At 47.9% G+C, this 23,045-nt stretch overlaps 1 protein-coding gene across 18 annotated transcripts in view; it reads left to right on the top strand.

Annotated features, from left to right (window-relative positions):
- The window catches only part of LOC110485157 (rho GTPase-activating protein 23), an 88,273-nt gene that overhangs the window by 40,517 nt on the left and 24,711 nt on the right, over positions 1–23,045 (top strand). For 7 of the 18 annotated variants that reach the window (XM_090196297.1, XM_090196296.1, XM_090196300.1 and 4 more), the window contains exons 2-5: positions 15,468–15,665; positions 18,764–18,788; positions 19,153–19,239; positions 20,116–20,194. In XM_090196297.1, the coding sequence (XP_090052423.1) occupies positions 15,468–15,665; positions 18,764–18,788; positions 19,153–19,239; positions 20,116–20,194 (389 nt within the window). Of the gene's footprint in view, positions 1–4,325; positions 4,447–5,092; positions 6,362–15,467; positions 15,666–18,763; positions 18,789–19,152; positions 19,240–20,115; positions 20,195–23,045 lie in introns of those variants that run through there. The other 11 variants (XM_036940915.2, XM_036940914.2, XM_036940913.2 and 8 more) reach the window with 4 other exon arrangements.

The raw sequence follows: 23,045 nt of genomic DNA, 5'->3' as shown, positions 1-23,045 counted from the left end.
CTCACTCTCGCTCTAAAACACACACACACACACACACACACACACACAATGTCTCTCTGTATCTCTCCAGTGGTGGAAAAAGTACCCAATTGTCATACTTGAGTAAAAGAAAGTTACTCAAGTAAAAGTGAAAGTCACCCAGTAAAATACTACTAAAAGTGTTTGGTTTGACATATACTTAAGTACCAAAAGTACATTTTATTGCTAAAATATACTTAAGTATCAAAAGTATTAATCATTACAAATTCCTTCTATTCAGCAAAGCGGACGGCACCATGTTCTTGTTTTTTAAATGTACGGATAGCCAGTGGCACACAATTTGTGTTTAGTCAGTCAACCAGGACATAGGCAGTAGGGATGACCACGTGTTCTTGTTATGTCCGTCGGCGGAATGAGACCAAAGCGCAGCGTGGAAAGTGTTCATTCAAATAGAGAAATTAAAAAACTCTCTAAGGTCAGGGTGTGACAGTAACGCCGCCCCCCAAAGGTGCGGACTCCGGCTGCAAAACCTGACTCTATGAGGGAGGGTCTGGGTGGGCATCTAGCCTCGGTGGCTCCTCCGGTTCGGCGCGTAGACCCCGCTCCGCTTGCTGATCCCTCCGCTACCGTGGAACCGGGCCTTGGATCGTTGCCGGAGGCTCCGGACCGTAGATTGTCGCCGGGGACTCCAGACCGCGGATCGTCGCTGGAGGCTCTGGACTGCCGATCGTCGCCAGAGGTTCCGGACCGTGGAGGAGGAGGTTCCGGACTGTGGACCGTCTCAGGAGGTTCCGGACTGTGGACCGTCTCAGGAGGTTCTGGACTGTGAAACGTCGCCGGAAGCTCTGGACTGGGGACTGTCGCCGGAAGCTCTGGACTGGGGACTGTCGCTGGAAGCTCTGAACTGGGGACGTCGCCGGAAGCTCTGGACTGGGGACTGTCGCCGGAAGCTCTGAACTGGGGACTGTCGCCGGAAGCTCTGAACTGGGGACTGTCGCCGGAAGTTCTGAACTGGGGACGTCGCCGGAAGCTTTGGACTGGGGACTGTCGCCGGAAGCTCTGAACTGGGGACGTCGCCGGAAGCTTTGGACTGGGGACTGTCGCCGGAAGCTCTGAACTGGGGACTGTCGCCGGAAGCTCTGGACTGGGGACTGTCGCCGGAAGCTCTGGACTGGGGACTGTCGCCGGAAGCTCTGGACTGGGGACTGTCGCCGGAAGCTCTGGACTGGGGACTGTCGCCGGAAGCTCTGGACTGGGGACTGTCCCCGGAAGCTCTGGACTGGGAACGTCCCCGGAATCTCTGGACTGGGGACTGTCACCGGAAGCTCTGGACTGTGGAGGCGCACTGGAGGCCTGATGCGTGGGACCGGTACAGGTGGCACCGGACTGATGACACGCACCTCAGGGCGAGTGCGGGGAGGAGGCACAGGACGTACTGGACTGTGGAGGCGCACTGGAGGCCTGATGTGTGGGACCGGTACAGGTGGCACCGGGCTGATGACACGCACCTCAGGGCGAGTGCAGGGAGGAGGCATAGGACGGACTGGACTGTGGAGGCGCACTGGAGATCTGGAGCGTAGAGCTGACACAACCCGTCCTGGCTGGACACTCATTTTAGCCCGGCAAATGCGGGGCGCTGGCACAGGACGCACTGGGCTGTGAAGGCGCACAGGAGACACAGGACGCATCGGACTGGGGAGGCGCACTGGAGGCCAGATGCGTGAAAGAGGTGCACATGACACCCGGACTGGTGTCACGCTCCTCAGCACGCCCGCTCTGCAGCGCTCTCAACTCCAGCACCTCTCTCCTCCCATGTCCATGATGTCCTCCACTCACTTTCCTCCCCGGCCCAGGATCCCTGCCCCTCCTGGCCTCGCCGCTCGGTCCTTTGGTGATGGGATGTTCTGTTACGTCTGTGGTCAGAAGGAGACCAAAGCGCAGCGTGGAAAGTGTTCATCGTACTTTATTAGAATGAACACCAAAAACAACAAAGGGAAAAAACCGAACGCAAAGTTCTGCAGGGCTAATACAGCTACTGTGCAAAAACAACATCCCACAAACTAGGGTGGGAAACAGGCTGCCTAAGTATGATTCCCAATCAGAGATAACGATAGACAGCTTCCTCTGATTGGGAACCATAGCCAGCCAACAAAGAAATAGAAAACTAGAATGCCCACCCAAATCACACCCTGACCTAACCAAATAGAGAAATAAAAAGGCATGACAGTTCTCTTGATAAGTTTGTGAATTTCACAAGTTTCCTGTCCTGCTAAGCATTCAAAATGTAACTTGTACTTTGGGTTGTCAGGGAAAATGTATGGAGTAAAAAGTACAATATTTTCTTTAGGAATGTACGGAAGTAAAAGTTGTCAGAAATAGAAATACTCCCCAAAACGACTTAAGTAGTACTTTAAAGTAGTTTTACTTAAGTACTTTACACCACTGCATCTCTCTGATATAGATCCTGCCTGATGTCTTGCTCAGCTAGCTGTGTGTATGAGGGTTATTTTGGCTGGTGGTTCTCAATCAGTCAGAGAAGAATGGGAGTGGACTGTGTCTCCATCAGGCTGTGTCTCCATCAGGCTGTGTTAGTTAATCTGCTGGCCGGTGGTGTCGGCGTCACTATGAAGGGGATTATCTACCAACTAATCTGTCTGTGAGCAGAGGTGCAGATCAACCGCCCCGACCCGCGCTCTCTCTCTCTCTCTCTCTCTCTCTCTTTCTCTCTCCCTCTCTCTCTCTCTCCCTCTCTCTCTCTCTCTCTCGGTGGTGTGCATGGCAGGGAGGGCGAGGGGCCGGGGCGGCGGTGTGGTAGGGTGGGGGGGCAAGAGGTGAGCAGTATGGCGTCTCTCCAGAGATTAGCGGCGTGTGCCGTTTGAATCTCACTCTTTGATCTCAGGACTTCAGGGGCTTTAGGGGCGGATGAGAGGTTACAGTGACGTTGAGCCACAGACAGACAGGTGTTCACTTTCTCCCGGGATGAGGATTGTTTAGGATGTAATGTTCAGGACCTAGTGGTGTTTAGGCCTCATCCAACCACAACGTAGCAGGCTCCCGAGTGGCGCAGCGGTCTAAGGCACTGTATCGCAGTGCAAGAGCCGTCACTACAGTTCCCGGTCCGAATCCAGGCTGTATCACATCCGGCTGTGATTGGGAGTCTCATAGGGCGGTGCACATTTGGCCCAACGTCGTCCGGGTTTGGCCGGGGTAGGCCGTCATTGTAACTAAGAATTTGTTCTTAAAACTGACTTGCCTAGTTTAAAAAAGGTTAAATATTTATTTTTATTTTTTTCTACCTGTGCGCGTGTATGGACATGTCTCTGCCAATCAGCAGCCAGCATGGGTCACTGGAGGCAACGGTGGTTTTGTGACAGCGCACGGTGTGTGACTCCTTTGTCCTCCATGTGAACTGAAACTCAACACCTTTTCTCTCCGCTCTTTTGTTGCTTACTTCTCCTCCTCCTGTTTTTGTAAATATGGCCGCAGGTCACTAAAGGGGGAGAGACCGGGATCTTTTCCCAATTGGGCTTGTCTGTTATTGGCAAAACTCCACGGCAAAACTCAATGTGAGTCTTTCTCAACGCTGCGCTTGTGATAAGCAGATCGTTTTCATTGATTGAACCAGGAAGGCTCATCGTCGGGTGGTGCCAGCTTATGATGTCATACACACAGTGTCCCCTATCAAGGCCCGTCCCCTTCTGAAGCTTCCATCTGTGGTCTTTTTCTGAATGGGACGTCCCCCCTGAGTGATCTGGTCCCAGTGTCTCTCCATCCGGTCCTGGGCGGGTTCTGCTTGGCGGTCTGTTAGAACCCAAACCTCCGGTCTGACCACAGGCTGAACACAACCCCTCACAGTCACAGCCCACGGTCACAGCACAGCCCACAGCACAGCCCACAGCCAATAGGACTTAAGTCTTTATGAGAGCGTAATTACACCCCAGCAAGTGTATTTATACACGTGTGTGACTCAACGGGCCATGTGTATGTCTGTGTGTGGAAGGAGCGTTCCCTTTTGTGTAGTGTGTTTGTGTAAAGTACAGTTTGTACGTCTGCACATTTGCATTGGGTATGGTATGGTGGGTGTTCATCACAGGAGGTTGGTGGCACCGGGTGGTAATGGCTGGAGTGCGAAATAGGTGGAATGGTATCAAATACATCAAACACATGGTATTTCAACATACACTAGGTGAGCCTGCAAAGTGTATTTTCTGTGTGTGCCTGGAGGGCACAGTGTGTGTGTGTGTGTGTGTTTTAGAGAGTGTGTGTACTATGTGTGTGTTCAAGTGTTGTGGTCGTGTTGGTGCTTGCCCTGCTTGTATGGCAGCAGGTGAAACCAGTCTAACCTCATCAGTAACAGGTCTGTGGAGTGCGTTTCTAGAGAGAGGATCATGAAGCCTTAGCTCTGTCAGACTCAACATGGTCACCTGCCTGACACTTTCACACACACTCAGGACCCCTGGATGTTTGGTGAGAACTCTGCTGTGTGTGTGTGTGTGTGTGTGTGTGTGTGTGTGTGTCACTGTTTGTTTTAGTGTTTGTATGTGTGAATTCATGACTTAGCGTGAGGGGGGGGGGGGGGGGGGGGGGGGGGTCAGTGTCAAATTAATGTTCAATTGCAGCTGTTTTATTCTGGTCTGCCTGGCTGGCGACGGGGCTGCTGGAGTGAAGCGGCAGCCTGTTGTGCTCTCTCTCTCTCTCTCTCTCGTTCTGCTCTCGCAGTTGTTCCACTGCGTCTGCTCAACTTTATCCCATGTCCTCTCGATTTTGCTGGAGAGGGCGAGAACAGGAAAGAACAGGAGAGAAAAGGAGAGAGAAACTGTGTGGGTGGGTACAGTGGTGGAGCATGTGTTTTCTTTGTGTTTGAAATCAGACTTGGCGGGGGGGGGGGGGGGGTTGTTGTGTGTGAGTTGAGTGCCGGGATCATAGCGGTGTCACTGTGCCTGTGTCTCTTTCACACATACACTAAGCGCCACTCAACTCCCTCTACAGTCACAGGGCAGGACAGAGCCACAGGGACCTGCTGTTGAATTTAGGCCTACCACATCATCCGCCTACAGTTGAAAACTCCATCCGGACTTCAAGAGTGGAGCACGGTGTCGGGGGCCCGGCCCTCAGTGTTCACATTGTACATGTTGGGTGTTGTGTGTGTTTTTGGCTCTCTGTCAGAAAAGTGGATTTTGAGTGACAGATTGGAATGGATCCCACGGAGGGGAGAAAGGAGGGAACAGAGGAGTGAGAGCGTGAACGAGGGACAGAGACGGAACAAAGGATGAATTGGTAGAAGTGAAGCCGGACAACGAGCTGGAGGCTGACAAAAGGAGGAAAGAGAGAGAGAGAGAGTCAGGAAGAGAGAGACAAAGAGAGAGAGAGAGAGAGGGAGGGAGGAGAGAGGGAGGGAGGGAGGAGAGACAGAGGAGCCAGCCCTCTAGCTGTGACAGTTTGTGTGTTAGGGGGGTTGACAGACACAGTGGCTTTGTGTCCTGCTGAACACCGCTGGACAGGACACTGCTGTGCTGAGAGAGGAGAGGCACTGTCAGTTAGTCTGTCAGTCGCTTTGTCAGTCAGTCAGTCAGACCGTCTGTCTGTCTGTCTGTAGGGAAACCAGACCTCTCTGCTACCACACACACTCTGGCGTACATCTGCTTTCCAGGACTTCTTTGATATCTTCTCAGGGCACAGGACGCCCCACCACGGTCCCCGCCAGCGTGTGTGTGAGCGTGTGTGAGTGTGTGTGCCTTGGAAAGCTCCTTTACGTCCTTGGAGGTCAGGAGTTTGAGACTGGGATATGGGACTAAAAGCAGGTATCTTTGGAGACGTGCCAGCATCGGGATGAGAGGAACGCAGAGGAGAACATCGGACTAGACTGAACTGGTTGGAACTATTGGGATTTTTTTCTTCAGGGATTATCTTGGCCCATCTGAAGAGCTACTCAGCCCTCTTGGTTTCTGCTTTCACTGCTTGTTTTATCTCCATGGATTGGTGCCGACAGTAGGACTTGGCCAGAGAGGATGCATGTGTTACTCTGACACCTGCGTTGTTTACTTTAAAATAGAGTGTTTGTGCGATAGTGTCAAGACTTTGCCCCCTCGTGTGTGTGTGTGTGTGGCCCATGTTGGCATCAGGTCGGCCCGTGTCGGGTAATCTCTGCGCCCCAATGCCCGCGGCTATGCCCCCCTACCCTGCTCTGCCAGCTGAGTCAGAGTGGTGCTTCCAGAATCCCGTAGGGGTGGACTGTAGTGCCGCCGAGCCTCGCTGCATCTGGTTGGCAGTGCTGCGTGGTGCCCCCTTGCCCTCACCTTCGCCCCCCACCATGAGGCCAGTCCTGGTCGGCAATGGGCACGGCTGCACCAGCAGGGCCCTGCAATGTTCTCACCAGCCCAGGGTAAGGACTGTGCCCAGTGCCCACCACACCTGTGGGCAGAGAGTCTGTAAAGGTGGAGGTTTGTGGGTCTACCTCAGAATCTCAGTCCATAGCGTCATGTGGAACTGGTGTTTTGCTAATTGCGCAGTGTGTATGCTTGCTTGTGTGTTTGTGTGTCAGCGAGAGAGAGCTTCTCCTAATGTGTTTTCTCCATGTCTGTCAAAGGAGGTTGGTGGCACCGTAATTGGGGAAGACGGGCTCGTGGCAACGGCTGGAACGGAATGAGTGGTTTCCATGTGTTGGATGCCATTCCGTTCGCTCCGTTCCAGACGTTATTAAGAGCTGTCCTCCCCACAGCAGCCTCCACTTGTGTCTATGGCTGTGTGATGCTGAATGTGAGCGGCAATAATGCGGTAATCATTAAGCATCAGCTATAGTTGTGTTGTCCTCTTCCCCCTGGAGGGGCGGTACTAATTAGTGAGTTGAGGCAGGCGAAGGGGCTTGTTATGTGGCAGTTAGAGGGGGGGGGGGGGGCAATGCGCCCTCCAGGCCTGCAGAATTCAGGGTATCTCTCATCCATGTGCACTCATTTAGTGTGTGTGTGTGTGTGTGTGTGTGTGTGTGTGTGTGTGTGTGTGTGTGTGTGTGTGTGTGTGTGTGTGTGTGTGTGTGTGTGTGTGTGTGTGTGTGTGTGCGTGTGCGCGTGTGTGTTGAAGCGCAGTGTGTGTTTGCTCTCTCTCTCTGTCTCTCTCTCAGACACACAGTTGAGAGATGGCGGCTTGGGGAATGTGGGCAGGCAGGGGAAAGAGCGGCCAGGCTATAGTATATGGACACAGCTGGCGTAAACACACTGTCTGTGTACAGTAATGGCCTCTCGCAATAGTGTGGACAGCATCAGTCCTGGAATCTCAGCCATCTCCCTCTGTAATTGTGTTGACCAGGATAGTAACACCAGTAATGTGGACAGCATCAGTCCTGGAATCTCAGCCATCTCCCTCTGTAATTGTGTTGACCAGGATAGTAACACCAGTGGAACAGTATGTGGCTAAGGCCAGTTAAATGCCACAGCGATGATGTCATTCTAATGTTGCTCTAATGGCCAGGTTGGTGAGGCCTTAACGCACATCACTCTCAGTATCTCTCTCTGACGGGACTAGACACATTTTGATACAGCCAGTAGCCTGTAAGACTTTACTGTTGCCTGTATGCCACTGAGTGTGGGCCTTTAAGGAGCGTTTGGGTTATTATGGTTAGGATCTGTGGATGTATGCTGAACAAAAATATAAAACGCAGCACGCAACAATTTCAACGATTTCACTGAGCTACAGTTCACTTGGCAGCCAGGCCCAGCCAATCAGAATATGTCCCCCCCCCCCACCACAAAATGGCTTTATTACAGACATGGGACTAACACTTTACATGTTGCGTTTTATGTTTTTGTTCAGTGTAGACTAAAAGCTCAGGTTAGGCAAACAATAAGAAGATACTTATACAGATAGTTAAGTTGTGCTAGCCTCGGCCTCTCCAGTCTTACCTATTTCCCCCTGGGGTGTAGGTTAGAGACCGTTTTGGGGAGGATGGGGGGGGGGGGGGGGGTGTTACTGGAGATTCATATTCAGCGGAGTTGCTCAAGGAGAAAACCCTGTTTAACTGATGTGACATCAACTGACTTGATCTGACAGAGGGCTCGGACAGGTTCTTGAGCAAACAAACACACACACACACACACACACACACAGACGGAGGAATTCAGGCGGTTGTGTAAAAGACAGAGACGTTATTCTTGAAGCTGTGCGTCAGGTATGCTGAATGACTGTTTATCCTCTATTGTGACATACTGTTTGTGCTTAAAGAGGCTGTCATGGTGCGGCCGGTCTTTCGTCTGTACCGACATAACAGTCAGACGTTGGCTGTCATGCTAGTTTGAACTAGGATGCATTCCGGGTTGGAGAGGAGCCGGAGGAGAGACAACGATACAGGTGGGAGGGCCTTTGATATACAGTAGATGATGTGGTCGCGTCCCTGGGGTTTTTCCTGACGACCTGATCTGACCAGGAAGAACTATTGACCCTTAAAGTAGCCGTACTTAATCACTTCAGTTTGTGTCCCTTTCTCTTCTCCCGTCCCCCATACACCCATCCGTCCTGCTCTCAGATCAGTGCTACGGAGCGGACAGTGGGTCTCTGGATTAAAAATGTGTCAGCGTTTGTAACCTCTCTGTAAAGCTCCACTTTTCAAACGGGATGCAGCTCTCAGCTGTTTGAAAGACCATTGTTCCCACAGTGGCACTAGCGCCGGGCGCCAGTGTGTGTTTGTGCATTCCTTTCCTTCACCATCAATTCCAATCATTCTGAACTAATTATATAACTTAATATTTACTTCATAACTGTGTCATCTTTAGGCTGGTGATGTCGTGGTTCATACGAACATGGCTCACATTAATACCATCATCACAGAAACCCTAGACCCACTCCAGTTTGCATACCACACCAACAGATCCATAGATGATGCAATCGCTATTGCACTCCACACTGCCCTTTCCCACCTGGACAAAACAAACACCTATGTGAGAATGCTGTTCATTGACTACAGCTCAGCGTTCAACACCATAGTGCCCTCAGAGCTCATCAATAAGCTAAGGACCCTGGGACTAAACACCTCCCTCTGCAACTGAATCCTGGACTTCCTGATGGGCCGCCCCCAGGTGGTAAGGGTATGTAACAACATATCTGCCACGTTGATCCTCAACACGGGGGCCCCTCAGGGGTGCGTGCCCAGTCCCCTCTTGTACTCCCGGTTCACTCATGACTGCAAGGCCAGGCACGACTCCAAAATCATCATTGAGTTTGCCAATGACACAACGGTGGTAGGCCTGATCACCAACAACGACGAGACAGCCTATAGGGAGGAGGTCAGAGACCTGGCAGTGTGGTGCCAGGACAAGAACCTCTCACTCAATGTGATCAAGACAAAGGAGATGATTGTGGCCTGCAGGAAAAAGAGTACCGAGCACGCCCCCATTCTCATCAATGGGGCTGTAGTGGAGCAGGATGAGAGCTTCAGGTTCCTTGGTGTCCACATCACCAACAAGCTAACATGGTCCAAACACACCAAGACAGTCGTGAAGAGGGCACGACAAAACTTATTCCCCCTCAGGAGACTGAAAAGATTTGCCATGGGCCCTCAGATCCTCAAAGGGTTCTACAGCTGCACCATTGAGAGCATCCTGACTGGTTGCATCACTGCCTGGTATGGCAACTGCTCGGCCTCCGACCACAAGGCACTACAGAGGGTAGTGCGAACGGGCCAGTACATCACTGGGGCCAAGCTTCCTGCTATCCAGTCCCTCTATACCAGGCTGTGTCAGAGGAAGGCCCTAAAAATTGTCAAAGACTCCAGCCACCCTAGTCATAGACTGTTTTCTCTGCTACCGCACGGCAAGCAGTACCGGAGCACCAAGTCTAGGTCCATGAGGCTCCTAAACAGCTTCTACCCCCAAGCCATAAGACTCCTGAACGTCTAATCAAATGGCTACCCAGACTATCTGCACCCCCCCCCCCCCCCTCTTTTACACGGCTGCTACTCTCTGTTGTTATCTTCTATGCATAGTCACTTTAATAACTCTACCTACATGTACATATTACCTCAACTAATCGGTGCCCCCGCACTTTGACTCTGTACTGGTTTCCCCTGTATATAACCTTGCTAACCTGTATATAACCTGCTCTTTAATGACTTGTTACTTTTATTTCTTATTCTTATCCATCTTTTTTTAAACTGTACTGTTGGTTAGGGGCTTGTAAGTAAGCATTTCACTGTAAGGTCTACTACACCTGTTGTATTCGGCGCATGTGACTAATAAAGTTTGATTTGATGTCGTGGAGAGTTGGACACCTGTCTGCTACCCTCCACAATAGAAAACAATGTGGATGTGGTTATATAGACTAATAGGAATGATGGGAAATATTGTGTATGGTTTCCTGGGGGCCCCATGTGGCATTTTAATAGGAGTTTTCATTATGGTGCCTGTAGATGTGATAATTAGCCTAATTAATGGCATGTGGCTGGGCTCCATATTGCCTAATTTGCATATCACGATTAGCCTATTCATGTGAGCTTGTCCTAGATATAACTACTATATAACTACTGCTGTACACACATTTTCTGTTCATATACTGTCCATACTGTCTTTACACACCACTAGATGTATATGCAGTACATTTGTATACATATGTATATATATATTTATATTCTTGTCACTGACATTGCTCTTTCTGATATCTTAATTTCTTTATTTTTCTGAATGAATTGTGTATTTCTGTATTATTGCTAGGTATTACTGCACTGCTGGCGCTAGAAGCTCAAGCATTTGCGATAGCATCTGCAGATCTGTGTTCACGCTCCCAATACACTTTGATTTGAGATATCTAGGCATTTCAGAGAACTGCAGAGTGAAATGCCAGTCGTCTGAAATGCCAAATGTTCCCCTTTTGGATTGGCTAGACTGGAGAAAGGTTTCCTCATCTAGAAGGTTGGTGAGAGAGTGGCCATGGAATGGAGAGTCCAGACTAGACTATCAGGTGTAGCCTAAATACAGTCTGGTTTTACATAAGCTGAGAGACAGATGTAAGTTTAACCAATGTTGTTAGATCTCAAGTCTGGAGTGTAACCTAGAGTCTGGAGTGTAACCTACTGTAGTTAGATGGAGACTAGTGGGGTCGGGGGGGGGGGGGGGGGGGGGTAGTGGAGAATAGCCAGGCAGTCACAGACGTCCCACACACTCAGGGACAGGCAGGCAGGCTGACAGGCAGTGGGAATCATCTCTGGCCCAGAGCTCCAGTCTCTGTGTGTTTGGGGTAATCACAGGGTTTGGTATTCCGAGCGCCGGGAGGGGCTGTGCGGTTAAAACCAGCGTGCTGGAACCTGTCTCGCACTTGGCCCAGCCTGCTCTCACTCCATTCCTCTCCACTCGCTCCTTCCCTCTCTCTATCATTCTCTTCTTCCCTTGCTCTCCTCACCCCCCTCCTTGCCAGTCCCCGTCAGTATGTGTTTCAACATGTCTCAATCCAACCGCTCCCTCTGTGGAATTCCCTCTGGCTAGTCTCTTTCTTTCTCTCTTCAGATCTTAAGCCTACTCTTTCATTTTCACTCTCCCTTTATTTTCCTCCCTTGTCTTCCCTCCCCCTCACTTTCATGCATCTCTCATTTAAACGTTCTCCCTTGTTATTCTCATGCCTCTCGTCTGTTCATGTGAGAACTTCTTGGGCAATGTGAAACGGTGAGAACACGGTTACATCAGCGGCTATATGGAGAGCTGTGCATCGAGCGGGAAAGAGGAGAGGAGGACAAAGAGAGGATGTGTTGTAAAGGTCACTCCAGCTGGATCATTTGGCAAGAATGTATATGTGGTGATGGTGGAAGGGAGGAGAAGGGAGAGCGGTAGAATGGAAGGAAGAACAGAGGAGAGAGGTACTGTATTGTAGACACAAGGGATACTGAGAGAGAGCTGACCCCCTGTGGTTTTGTATTTCTGGGTGCTCTGTATGCCTGGTTATCCCTCCTCTACGGTACCATATTTCCTGTCCCCAGCCTGCCACTTCCTGTTGTTGAGCGGGCCGGGTGATTGGCCCTGCGAGGTCAGAGTGTGTGGAGGGGGGAGGGGGCACAGGAAGGGAAATACAGTGCCTTCCAAAAGTATTCACCCCCCTTGGCATTTTTCCTATTTTGTTGCATTGCAACCTGTAATTTAAATAGATTTTTATTTGGATTTCATGTAATGGACATACACAAAATAGTCCAAATTGGTGAAGTGAAAGTAAAAAAATAACTTGTTTAAAACAATTCCCCTCCAAATTAAAAAGTGGTGTGTGCATATGCATATTCACACCCTTTGCTATGAAGCCCCTAAATAATATCTTGTGCAACCAATTACCTTCAGAAGTCACATAATTAGTTAAATAATGTCCACCTGTGTACAATCTAAGTGTCACATGATCTCAGTATATATACACCTGTTCTGAAAGGCCCCAGATTCTGCAACACCACTAAGCAAGGGGCACCACCAAGCAAGCGGCACCATGAAGACCAAGGAGCTCTCCAAACAGGTCAGGGACAAAGTTGTGGAGAAGTACAGATCGGGATTGGGTTACAAAAAAATATCTGAAACTTTGAACATCCCACGGAGCACCATTTAAATCCATTATTAAAACATGGAAAGAATATGGCACCACAACAAACCTGCCAAGAGAGGGCTGCCGACCAAACTCACGGACCAGGCAAGGAGGGCATTAATCAGAGAGGCGACAAAGAGACCAAAGATAACCCCAAAGGTGCTGCAAAGCTCCACAGCGGAGATGGGAGTATCTGTCCATAGGACCATTTTAAGCCATACACTGAGTGGCCAGAAAAAAAGCCATTGCTTTAAGAAAGAAAATAAGAAAACACGTTTGGTGTTCACCAAAAGGCATGTGGGAGACTCTCCAAACATATGGAAGAAGGTTCTCTGGTCAGATGAGATGACAATTTAGCTTTTTGGCCATCAAGGAAAACACTATGTCTGGTGCAAACCCAACACCTCTCATCACCCCGAGAACAACATCCCCACAGGGAAGCATGGTGGTGGCAGCATCATGCTGTGGATATGTTTTTCAGCGGCAGGGACTGGGAAACTGGTCAGAATTGAAGGAATGATGGATGGCGCTAAATACAGGGAAATTCTTGAGGATTACCTGTTTCCGTCTTCAAGAAATTTGAGACTGGGACGGAGGTTCACCTTCCAGCAGGACAATGACTCTAAGCATACTGCTAAAGCAACACTCGAGTGGTTTAAGTGGAAACATTAAATGTCTTGGAATGGCCTAGTCAAAGCCCAGACCTCAATCCAATTGAGAATCTGTGGTATGACTTAAAGATTGTTGTACACCAGCGGAACCCATCCAACTTAAAGGAGCTGGAGCAGTTTTTTTGTTGAAGAATGGGCAAAAATCCCAGTGCCTAGATGTGCCAAGCTTATAGAGACATAACCCAAGAGACAGTTATGCACGCTCATGTTTTCATTTGTTTTGTCTTATTTCTTGTTTGTTTCACACAATTTAATTTTTACATCTACAAAGTGGTAGGTATGTTGTATAAATCAAATGATACACCCCCCCCCCCCCCCCCCCCACAAATCTATTTTAATTACAGGTTGTAAGGCAACAAAATAGGAAAAATGCCAAGGGGGTGAATACTTTCGCACGCCACTGTATGGGGTTAACCCATTACACACATGGGAACTAACCTATATGAATAGGGATACATTGAAATGTTTTTACAGAAGAAATATGAAAAGCATATGCATAACCATGGTAGCAATTAATAGGGAACAGTTTGGAGATTATGGGAACATTATTAGGCTAAAGGTGAGAACCGTTCGTCTGACACAAGACTGAATACAAACATTACACTATTGATTTTATGTGCATTTTACATTTAATGTACGTTTTCCCCGCATTTGTTGATAACTAAATCTGATAATACTCTGAATACATTCAGTAACATGATAAGAATATTCTTAGAGAATGTGGGGTAGGTGCAATACAAGATTACAAGGGTTTGAGTGAGAGGACCAACTGGTGTCTCCAAGTGGCCACACACCACTTCAAAGTGTGCACAGTTCCAAAGTAATTGTAATGCAATTTTTATGACTCAAAGAACAGTCTTCAGCTGTGCTGTTGAGGAACTAGAGCAAGTATACTTGTATTTTTTTTTATTTTTTTTGGAACACAACCCTGCATCCCCACGATCCCATAATTACCGTTGTTTACGCAATCCAAAAACGGTCCATTATAAATCCCAAATGGAAATGTGAAGTGCACATTTGGACTGACGGGTGTTTTGTCTCGCTTGTATGACGCCAAAACTGTATTTATTATAACTTTCAACCTCTCATCTTTTGAAATACATCGGGACCTCTTCATTTACAGCACTTCCCTCACTCAGACGACAACAACATTTGCAAAAGTTGCCCAATTAGCGGGAGAGACTTCATCACGTGGCGCACGTAGCTCAGAACGTCTGTCAGTCAAAACCCTTAAAGCGATGTGAAGTGGAGACCCTGGGCTCTGATGTCACGTACAGCTTGTTACGGTACAGACACTGCATTCCAATATAGGCACTTATCAGTGTCCAAATCTGCCATTTTCAACCCGTACGAGTATAAAGTGCTAACACACACACACACACACACACACACACACCCTCAGAGTGGAGAGTCAGGAGGAGAGACACCGGTACAATTAAGTAACTGTACTTCCATAGAGAAGAGTCAATAGGTATTTTGACCAAACAGGCTAATCTACATTTAGGAAGGCTGTGTCTCCCTCCCATCCCTGTTTGGTCAAGTGGTTGTGTTTGAAATGTGGGTTGTGGCAGCAGCATCAAAGTGTTAGTTCTCGCGTGTATCTGTCATGTTTGGTATTTGCCTTCTTTGGGGAAAATGAGTGGAAATCTACTCTGAATCACCCTGACCCTTTCACAGCACTCTGGTGCACTATGACCTGACCAAGGTCAAACCTGATTGGTTACAGGCATTCCTTAATTGTCTAGAGTTCCGTCCTGAGCATTCCTGAGTGTGCTAGGAATGTAACCCCCCCCCCCCCTGCTCCACACCGTCTAGACTTGGGCTCTTCCTGACAGCGGTCGTAACCCCCCAGGACCCCCTAGTGGTTTATGGGACATTGTTGTGGTGCTGGGTGCCATGTGGGGACTGCCTGGCCCTATGGGCCAGCCGTGCTCACCTCTCCCCTACTAGCATTAAAACATATGGACACACACACACACACACATACACACACACACATACACACACACACACACACACACACACACACACACATCTCATGAAGTAACCAGCAGCCCATTAAATGGTGATGTCACTCTGGGGTTTCTCTTGTTGTTTTGGCTCCAAGTATAGCATGGATCTGTGCCAGTTCCATAAAGTTCTGAAACTTTTTCCTGGGAATACTAGGTGGAAGGAGGAACTGGTTAAATACTAATGGAGTGTTGACCGTTGGAGGGGTGACATAAGTGATTGTTTTGGGGATATTAGCTGAGTCTCACATGTTTTTATTCTCTCTCTGTTCAACAGGCAAAGGGGTGGAGAGATGGGCTCTCCTCGGCAGGCGACAACCCTCGGCCTGCGATGGGGGCGCTAGGAGAGGGCGTCGGCGTTGGCTGGCAAGGCCCCCGGACGCTACTACTCCAGAAGAACTCACAGGGCTTTGGCTTCACGCTGCGCCACTTCATCGTCTACCCACCAGAGTCTGCCCTGCACACCAGCCTCAAGGTACCACCACTGGACACAACAACATGGGGCTTTAAAAAGAGTATTCCACTCAAATCTGCAAATTCCTATGATTTACATTGTTAAATATCGCTAATATCTAATCGCAACATATGTTGTGAGGAAAAATTTATAACAAATTAGGAAGCAAAAAAATCATACTTACTACTAAATTGCTACACACCATAATACCAAAGTCAATATCAGCATGTAAAGTTAGTTACAGTAGCTAGTTGTAAAATCCCAGAAACAAACTGCACTATCAATTTTGGCATTTTATTAGGATTCCCATTATCTGTTGCGAAAGCAGCAGCTATTCTTCCTGGGGTCCACACAAAACATGAAACATGACATAATACAGAACATTAATAGACAAGAACAGCTCAAGGACAGAACTACATCCATTTAAACATGGGGCATACGTAGTCTACATATCAGTACATACACACAAACTATCTAGGTCAAATAGGGGAGAGGCGTTGTGCCGTGAGGTGTTGCTTTATTTAGGAGTTACAATATCACCGTGTTCGACCTGGTAGAGATGGCTTTTCTAGCTGAAAGCTGTGCGAGTCTGGCTGCTATGGCAACTCGCAGGGAGACTAGAGGAGAAAACAGGTTTGTGCCATGGTAGTTGAAGGAAGAAAATATATTAAAGAGACGGTGCACGTTATGAAAGGTTCTCCTCTCCAGTGATGAGAACCGTATCTTGATGAAGTATCACGTCACATTTCATCTCTAGGGTGGATTATCCCTTTAAGACGGGACCAATCAGATCACAGGGCAAGAAGGCCGTAGGTCGATCCGAACATAGGAGCAGTAAGGTCAAGAGAATCAGGACACAACATAGCTAATTAAATGCAGGGACTGAACAAGCATTGCCAATTAAAGTGTTGGGGTAGACTCATGTGAGTTAATCAGATTAGGGACATAGACAGATGGATACCATAAGAAGAGCCCTGTCATTAGAGTAGAGATGGATAAACAAGCGAAGGACAGAAGGGGATGCAACTCCGGTGAAACACAACCTCCATACTCCTTCCTGTATGACCGATTTAAGGAGAGAGAGAGAGTGCCATTGGCAGCCTGTTTTACCGTCTGTGGACAGACAAAGCTACCACTGCCCGTGTGCCTTTTGGCTCACGTTTTCCTTTTTCCAAAAGGAGGGCCCTGCTGTAAGAAACGGTACAGGGACAGCAACCGTGTTTTACTGAAATATATGTTCTGTCTTAACTATACAGCCATTCAGCATCATAGATAACAATCTCCTCAAAAAAATAATCTCCCCGGTGGGTGTTTTTGTTTTGTTCTCTGAGGTGTGGGGGAAGACAGAGCTACAGATGTGAAATAGAGGGACGGGGGAGGGGGGACAGGGGGGGGGGGGGGTTACAGCCAGCCGAAACAAGGGCCCTATTATGATGAACCCCCTCCCCCCTTCAGCCCCCAGCCCAGCAGCTGCAGTAAAGACAGGACACAGTGGGTGCGTTCCAAAAAAATGGGACCCTATTCCCTATATAGTGTACTACTTTAGACCACAGCCCAATGGGCCCTGGTTAAAAGTAGTGCACTATAAAGGAATAGGGTGCCATTTGAGAGACACCCAGTGTCAATAGGCTCTGTTGTCCTGGCCTGCCTGGTACCACTCTCACATTACCCCCAGTCTGGACCGACAGTACCATGCCCTCTACCAGGACCACCACGGACAATGGGCCCACTGCTGCCTGCCCTGTCCTGTCCCCAGGGTCACATGCTGCTGTGAGGGGCAGCGAGTGGCACAGAGAAACCAGCCCTCTGTCCCTACCCATCTGAAGGGGCCTCAGGGGTGACTGCCCCTCATTAGGGCCCCATCAAAGACCTGTATGATGTGACTCCCTTCATCATGGACACATGCCTGATGATTGTCCTAACGGACATAGCAGTGCATGCATGACAGCTGTCCCTAACCCGACATCTATATCCACAGGGAGAGAGATAATCTGAGAGAGATGGAGAGATGAGGATAGTACACCTCCATCTCTCGGTCCTCAGCCCCACCCCAGGCCCGCGTGTGTCCAGACAGGGGTGGTCAGTTCAGCTGGGGAGCGTCCCTGGCTCCTGGCTCTATTCTGGAGCGACAGCCCTCCTTTCTCTGGCCATAAACCCACACTATTGTCTGTGGAGTCAGGAATGAGCCCACTCAGCTCTGCCTAAAGCCAGGCAGGAGCCAGTCAGTCCACCCTGCCCCTCACTCACCCCAAACTGTCCACTCAGCTCAGTGTGTGTGTGTGTGTGTGCTTGCGTGTGTGCGCGCCTACATCAGTCTATCACCCTATCAAACAGCACCTATGATAGACAGACTGTGTGCTCAGTGCTGCCCTCGTCTGTCTGACGCAGACAACTACACGTGTTTGGCTCTGTGTATGACATCACCACCTGCAGACAGTCAAACCCGTCGAGTGTCTCTGCTGTGTGTGTGCTGAACGTTAGGTGCTCATAAACCAGAACAGGTCTGTTTGTCTGAGAGACCTGGCTGGGATACCAGTGAAGTCACTCCTCACATGCTAATCAGCTTGTAAAAGAAGAGCTACATGGTTGAACTGCCATTTGTTTTGCGAAGAGACAGACACTGCATGAGCGAGAGTTTAGGGGACTCTGAGCGTTTGGCAGCTTCCATTCACACTAAAAACCGCACGTGCACACCAGAGGAGGCTGTTGGGAGGAGCTAGAGGAGGATATGTTAGACTCTGTTGCATTTATTCCATTCCAGCCGTTACAATGAGCCCATCCTCCTATAGCTCCCCCCACCAGCCTCCTCTGGTGTGCACGTGCGGTTGTTAGTGTGAATGGAAGCTGTCAAACGCTCAGAGTGTCCCCTGAGCTCTTGTTCATGCACGGTGTCTGTGGTGCACACAGATACACTTCTGTTGTACACTAGTTTAAGGTGTCATGGCTGTTTCCTCACCCAACTCCACCCTTCCTAATATCCGGGTCATTCTGGTTTCCTGGAAAGAGGTGGACGTTCTGTGAACAGGTGTTTAGGTTGCCATGGCACTTTGTTCTCTGGAAAACATTGTCTGTATGGGCCTGGATATCAGTGTTGATGTGGTTTTTCATTGTCTTCACAGGACGAGGAGAACGGGAATGGGAAGGGTAAGTCACCTCCCTCCATCTACACCATCACCACTAGACTCTGGTCTCTCAATGACGTCACCGCCACTCGAGCCACATGGACCTGTGCATAGAGTTGTCCTTTTATTGAGTCTCAGTTGGACTATTGGCGGTATTTATGTTCACGTCATATTGATGTGCATCGTATATTCCCACTAGACTCACACTGGTTGAATCAACATTGTGTCCAACGTCATTTCAAAGAGACTCGGTTGAACCAACATTGAATAGACGATGAATTGACGTCTTTGCCCAGTGGGCAATGATTTATTCAATAGTTATCACCAGTTCCTATTTAATCAATTGAAGAATGAAGTGACAGTAACATACTGCATGTTCCATGTAGGGAGAAGTAGATTGGAGCCAATGGACACCATATTTGTCAAGAATGTGAGAGAGCGAGGTCCCGCTCACCAGGGTGGCTTGTGTACAGGTAAGGAAAATGTCTGTCTGAAAGAGAACGAGAGGGACGGGAGATTGAGTGTGTGCAGGAACTGTCTGATTTGCAATGGAATTAACCCTAAGAGCATCAGACATGATCACACATTGATGATGAGAGGGAGCGGGAGTCAGGTGCTGACAACAATTCAACAAGGATACTAACCAGACCATGTTCAGCAAAATCACACACACATTAAAGTTGCATTATTGTCTTAGGAAATTAGTAATGATACTGATGAGAACAGAATGACACAGACTGACAAATACCCAGCAAACGATTTCCTGTTGTGTCTTGCAGGCTAAGCTGGGCAGCATTCCTCTCCCTGCAGCCCAGCCAAGCTAAACCATTACTCCTATATGAATATATACGCATAGTCTCAAACACACACACACACTTGCACCACCAAAACACATCCACACACTAACACATGACGAATCCCTTCTCCTGCCAAACACACAAACGGATACAAGCATTTTGCCTCAGGCTTATGATCCGGTATGTCAACACACGACAAACCCCTAGGTGACACCTTGTCCTTCCCGACTTCACAGCACCTACTGTAAGCACATAGTTTTATATTTCCCTACACAAATCCCCAGTGCCTAACAACTCCCCTCTCAGCCATCCCCTACCCATCCCCCAGCAGGAAGTCTGGGTCTGGGGTCTCCCTGACCTTCCCTCCCCTGACCTGACCCACCAGGATATCCCTCTGCTGGTGTCCTGTGTCTGGGTGGGTGGGGGTGGGGGGTCAGTGATGAGGGTGGAGCGGTTGCTCCCTTTTTCTTTTGTAATTGAGAGTGTATCACTGAATATCTGTGCAGTGTTTGGTCCTACTGTGATTTAAATATGTATGTATGTGTGTTGCAGGGGATCGGCTGGTGAAGGTGAATGGAGAGAGTGTCCTGGGGAAAACTTACTCCCAGGTGATCGCCCTCATACAGAACAGGTAAGAGCCACTGTACTGCGTGTGCGTGCGTGCGTGCGTGCGTGTGTGTGTGTGTGTGTGTGTGTGTGTGTGTGTGTGTCTGTGTGTACCCACAGTGTGTAAAATGCATTCGGAAAGTATTCAAACCCCTTGACTTTTTCCACATTTTTGTTACGTTACAGCCTTATTCTAAAATGGATGAAATAGTTTTTTCCCCCTCATCAATCTACACACAATAGCCCATAATGACCCCAAAAAAAAGGGGTTTTAGAAATGTGTTCAATCTATGTCAATCAGTATAGATAAAGGGGAGGAGACAGATTAAAGAATGATTTTTAAGACTTGAGACAATTTGAGACATGGATTGTGTATGTGTGCTATTCAGAGGGTGAATAAAAGCTACATTGAAATATAAAATTCACATAAGTATTCAGACCTTTTACTCAGTACTTTGTTGAAGCACCTTTGGCAGCGATTACAGCGTCGAGCCTTCTTGGGTATGCCTCTACAAGCTTGGCACACCTGTATTTGGGGAGCTTCTCCCATTCTTCTCTGCAGATCCTCTCAAGCTCTGTCAGGTTCAATGGGGAGCATCACTGCACAGCTATTTTCAGGTCTCTCCAGCAATTTTCAAGTTCGGGCTCTGGCTGGGCCACTCAAGGACATTCAGAGACTTGCCCCGAAGCCACTCCTGCGTTGTCTTGGCTGTGTGCTTAGGGTTGTTGTCCTGTTAGAAGGTGAACCTTTGCCCCAGTCTGAGGTCCTGAGCGCTCTGTAGCAGGTTTTCATTAAGGATATCTCTGTACTTTGCTCCTTTCATCTTTCCCTCGATCCTGACTAGTGTCCCAGTCCCTGCAGCTGAAAAACATCCCTACTGCATGATGCTGCCAACACCATGCTTCACCATAGGGATGGTGCCAGGTTTCCTCCAGACGTGATGCTTGGCATTCAGGCCAAATAGTTCAATCTTGGTTCATCAGAGCAGAGAATCTTGTTTTCCATAGTCTGAGAGTCCTTTAGGTGCCTTTTGGCAAACTCCAAGCGGGCTGTCATGTGCCTTTTACTGAGGAGTGTCTTCCGTCTGGCCACTCTACCATAAAGGCCTCATTGGTGGAGTGCTGCAGAGATTTGATTTGGATATCTTTTAGTCCTAATTTGGAGTAATCTTCCAAGAGTCCTTAAACATTAAAATACAATGTATAATACAAGCACATTTTCACATATAACGAACTGTTACAAACAGACATAATACTCTAACATATATATTGATTCTTCATCTACCATAGTCCTCCAGCACAACTTTCCTATGTATTATATTGAAATGGTTTTAAAGTGTTGTTTAAATGTATATATTGAAAGGTTTCTGGTTTGCTCAGTTAAATGATTACATTTCTTTATTGCTCTAAATCAAAAAGTTATTTAGCCGATTTCTCTTTTCTGTCTGAATAACACAGATGGTGGACAATCTGTTCCTAGTATTAGTTCCTAGTATTTACTGAATGTCTGTCTCTTAACTGAATACCGTTGTGAATAGAGTTTGGCTGTTTTAAATGGTGTATATTATGGAATGAAATAAGCATGTTTTTTTTCTCTTATCTTGTTGATTGACGACCAACCAAGAGCATTGCGCATGACTACAACAGAAGAACCATATCTCCACCTTAAAACAATCCTTGCTGCTTTGTTCTGTGCAATCGGCAGCATTCTAATTTCACTTGCTGATGCATTTCCCCAGACCACAGAACAGTAGTTCAACTGACTCTCAAATTAATGCATGTGTTATTTGCTTAAGAATCTTTCCTGGTAAATATTTAGCTGTCCTTCTGATCATGCATGCTGTTTTGAACAACTTTGAAAGTATGCTTGGGGTCATTGTCCATTTGGAAGACCCATTTGCGATCAAGCTTTAACTTCCTGACTGATGTCTTGAGATGATGCTTCAATATATCCACATAATTTGCCCTCCCAATGATGCCATCTATTTTGTGAAGTGCACCAGTCCCTCCTGTAGAAAAGCACCCCCACAACATGATGCTGCCACCCCCGTGCTTCACGGTTGGGATGGTGTTCTTCAGCTTGCAAGCCTCCCCCTTTTCCTCCAAACATAACGATGGCCATTATGGCCAAACAGTTCCATTTTTGTTTCATCAGACCAGAGGACATTTCTCCAAAAAGTACAATCTTTGTCCCCATGTGCAGTTGCAAACCGTAGTCTGGCTTTTTTATGGCGGTTTGTGATTGGAATTGTGATACAGTGAATTTTAAGTGAAATAATCTGTCTGTAAACAATTGTTGGAAAAATTACTTGTGACATACACAAAGTAGAAGTCCTAACTGAAACAAAACTATAGCTTGTTAACAAGAAATTTGTGGAGTGGTTGAAAAACAAGTTTGAATGACTCCAACCTAAGTGTATGTAAACTTCCACCTTCAACTGTACAATATATATGTAACCTATATGTAACCCTTTCCTTGTCATGTGTAGATCAATAGAGCATGTATTCATTATAGTTGAAGTTGTTATGATACACTACAACACACACACTCAGATTTGAACATTGAATTAAAATAGCCAGGGAGTTACTCTAGAGTCCTGATACAATTGCCCGTTGATGTAAAGTTTATCCATCACCCTGGAGACTCGTTGATTCAGGCAACACTTTTCCTTCACGATGGGCTAAAAAAAATGTTATCCTTTCATTGATCTCGGTGGGGAGGTGATCATTCATTCCAAAATCAGTGTTTCTGAGTTCTCTGCACCTGCTCTTCGCCATTTCCTTTTGCTTAAATTTGTCAAAACATGCAATAATAGCCAGTGGCCTATTCCCCAGAGGCCTTACCCATTCTATTGACTCTGGACGAAGTGACATTA

Source organism: Oncorhynchus mykiss, chromosome 13 (assembly GCF_057628025.1).
Source record: "Oncorhynchus mykiss isolate SJ-2025 chromosome 13, ASM5762802v1, whole genome shotgun sequence".
Taxonomy (NCBI): domain Eukaryota; kingdom Metazoa; phylum Chordata; class Actinopteri; order Salmoniformes; family Salmonidae; genus Oncorhynchus; species Oncorhynchus mykiss.
Note: the sequence above shows the minus strand (reverse complement) of the source record. Positions and strands in the feature narration are given on the sequence as shown.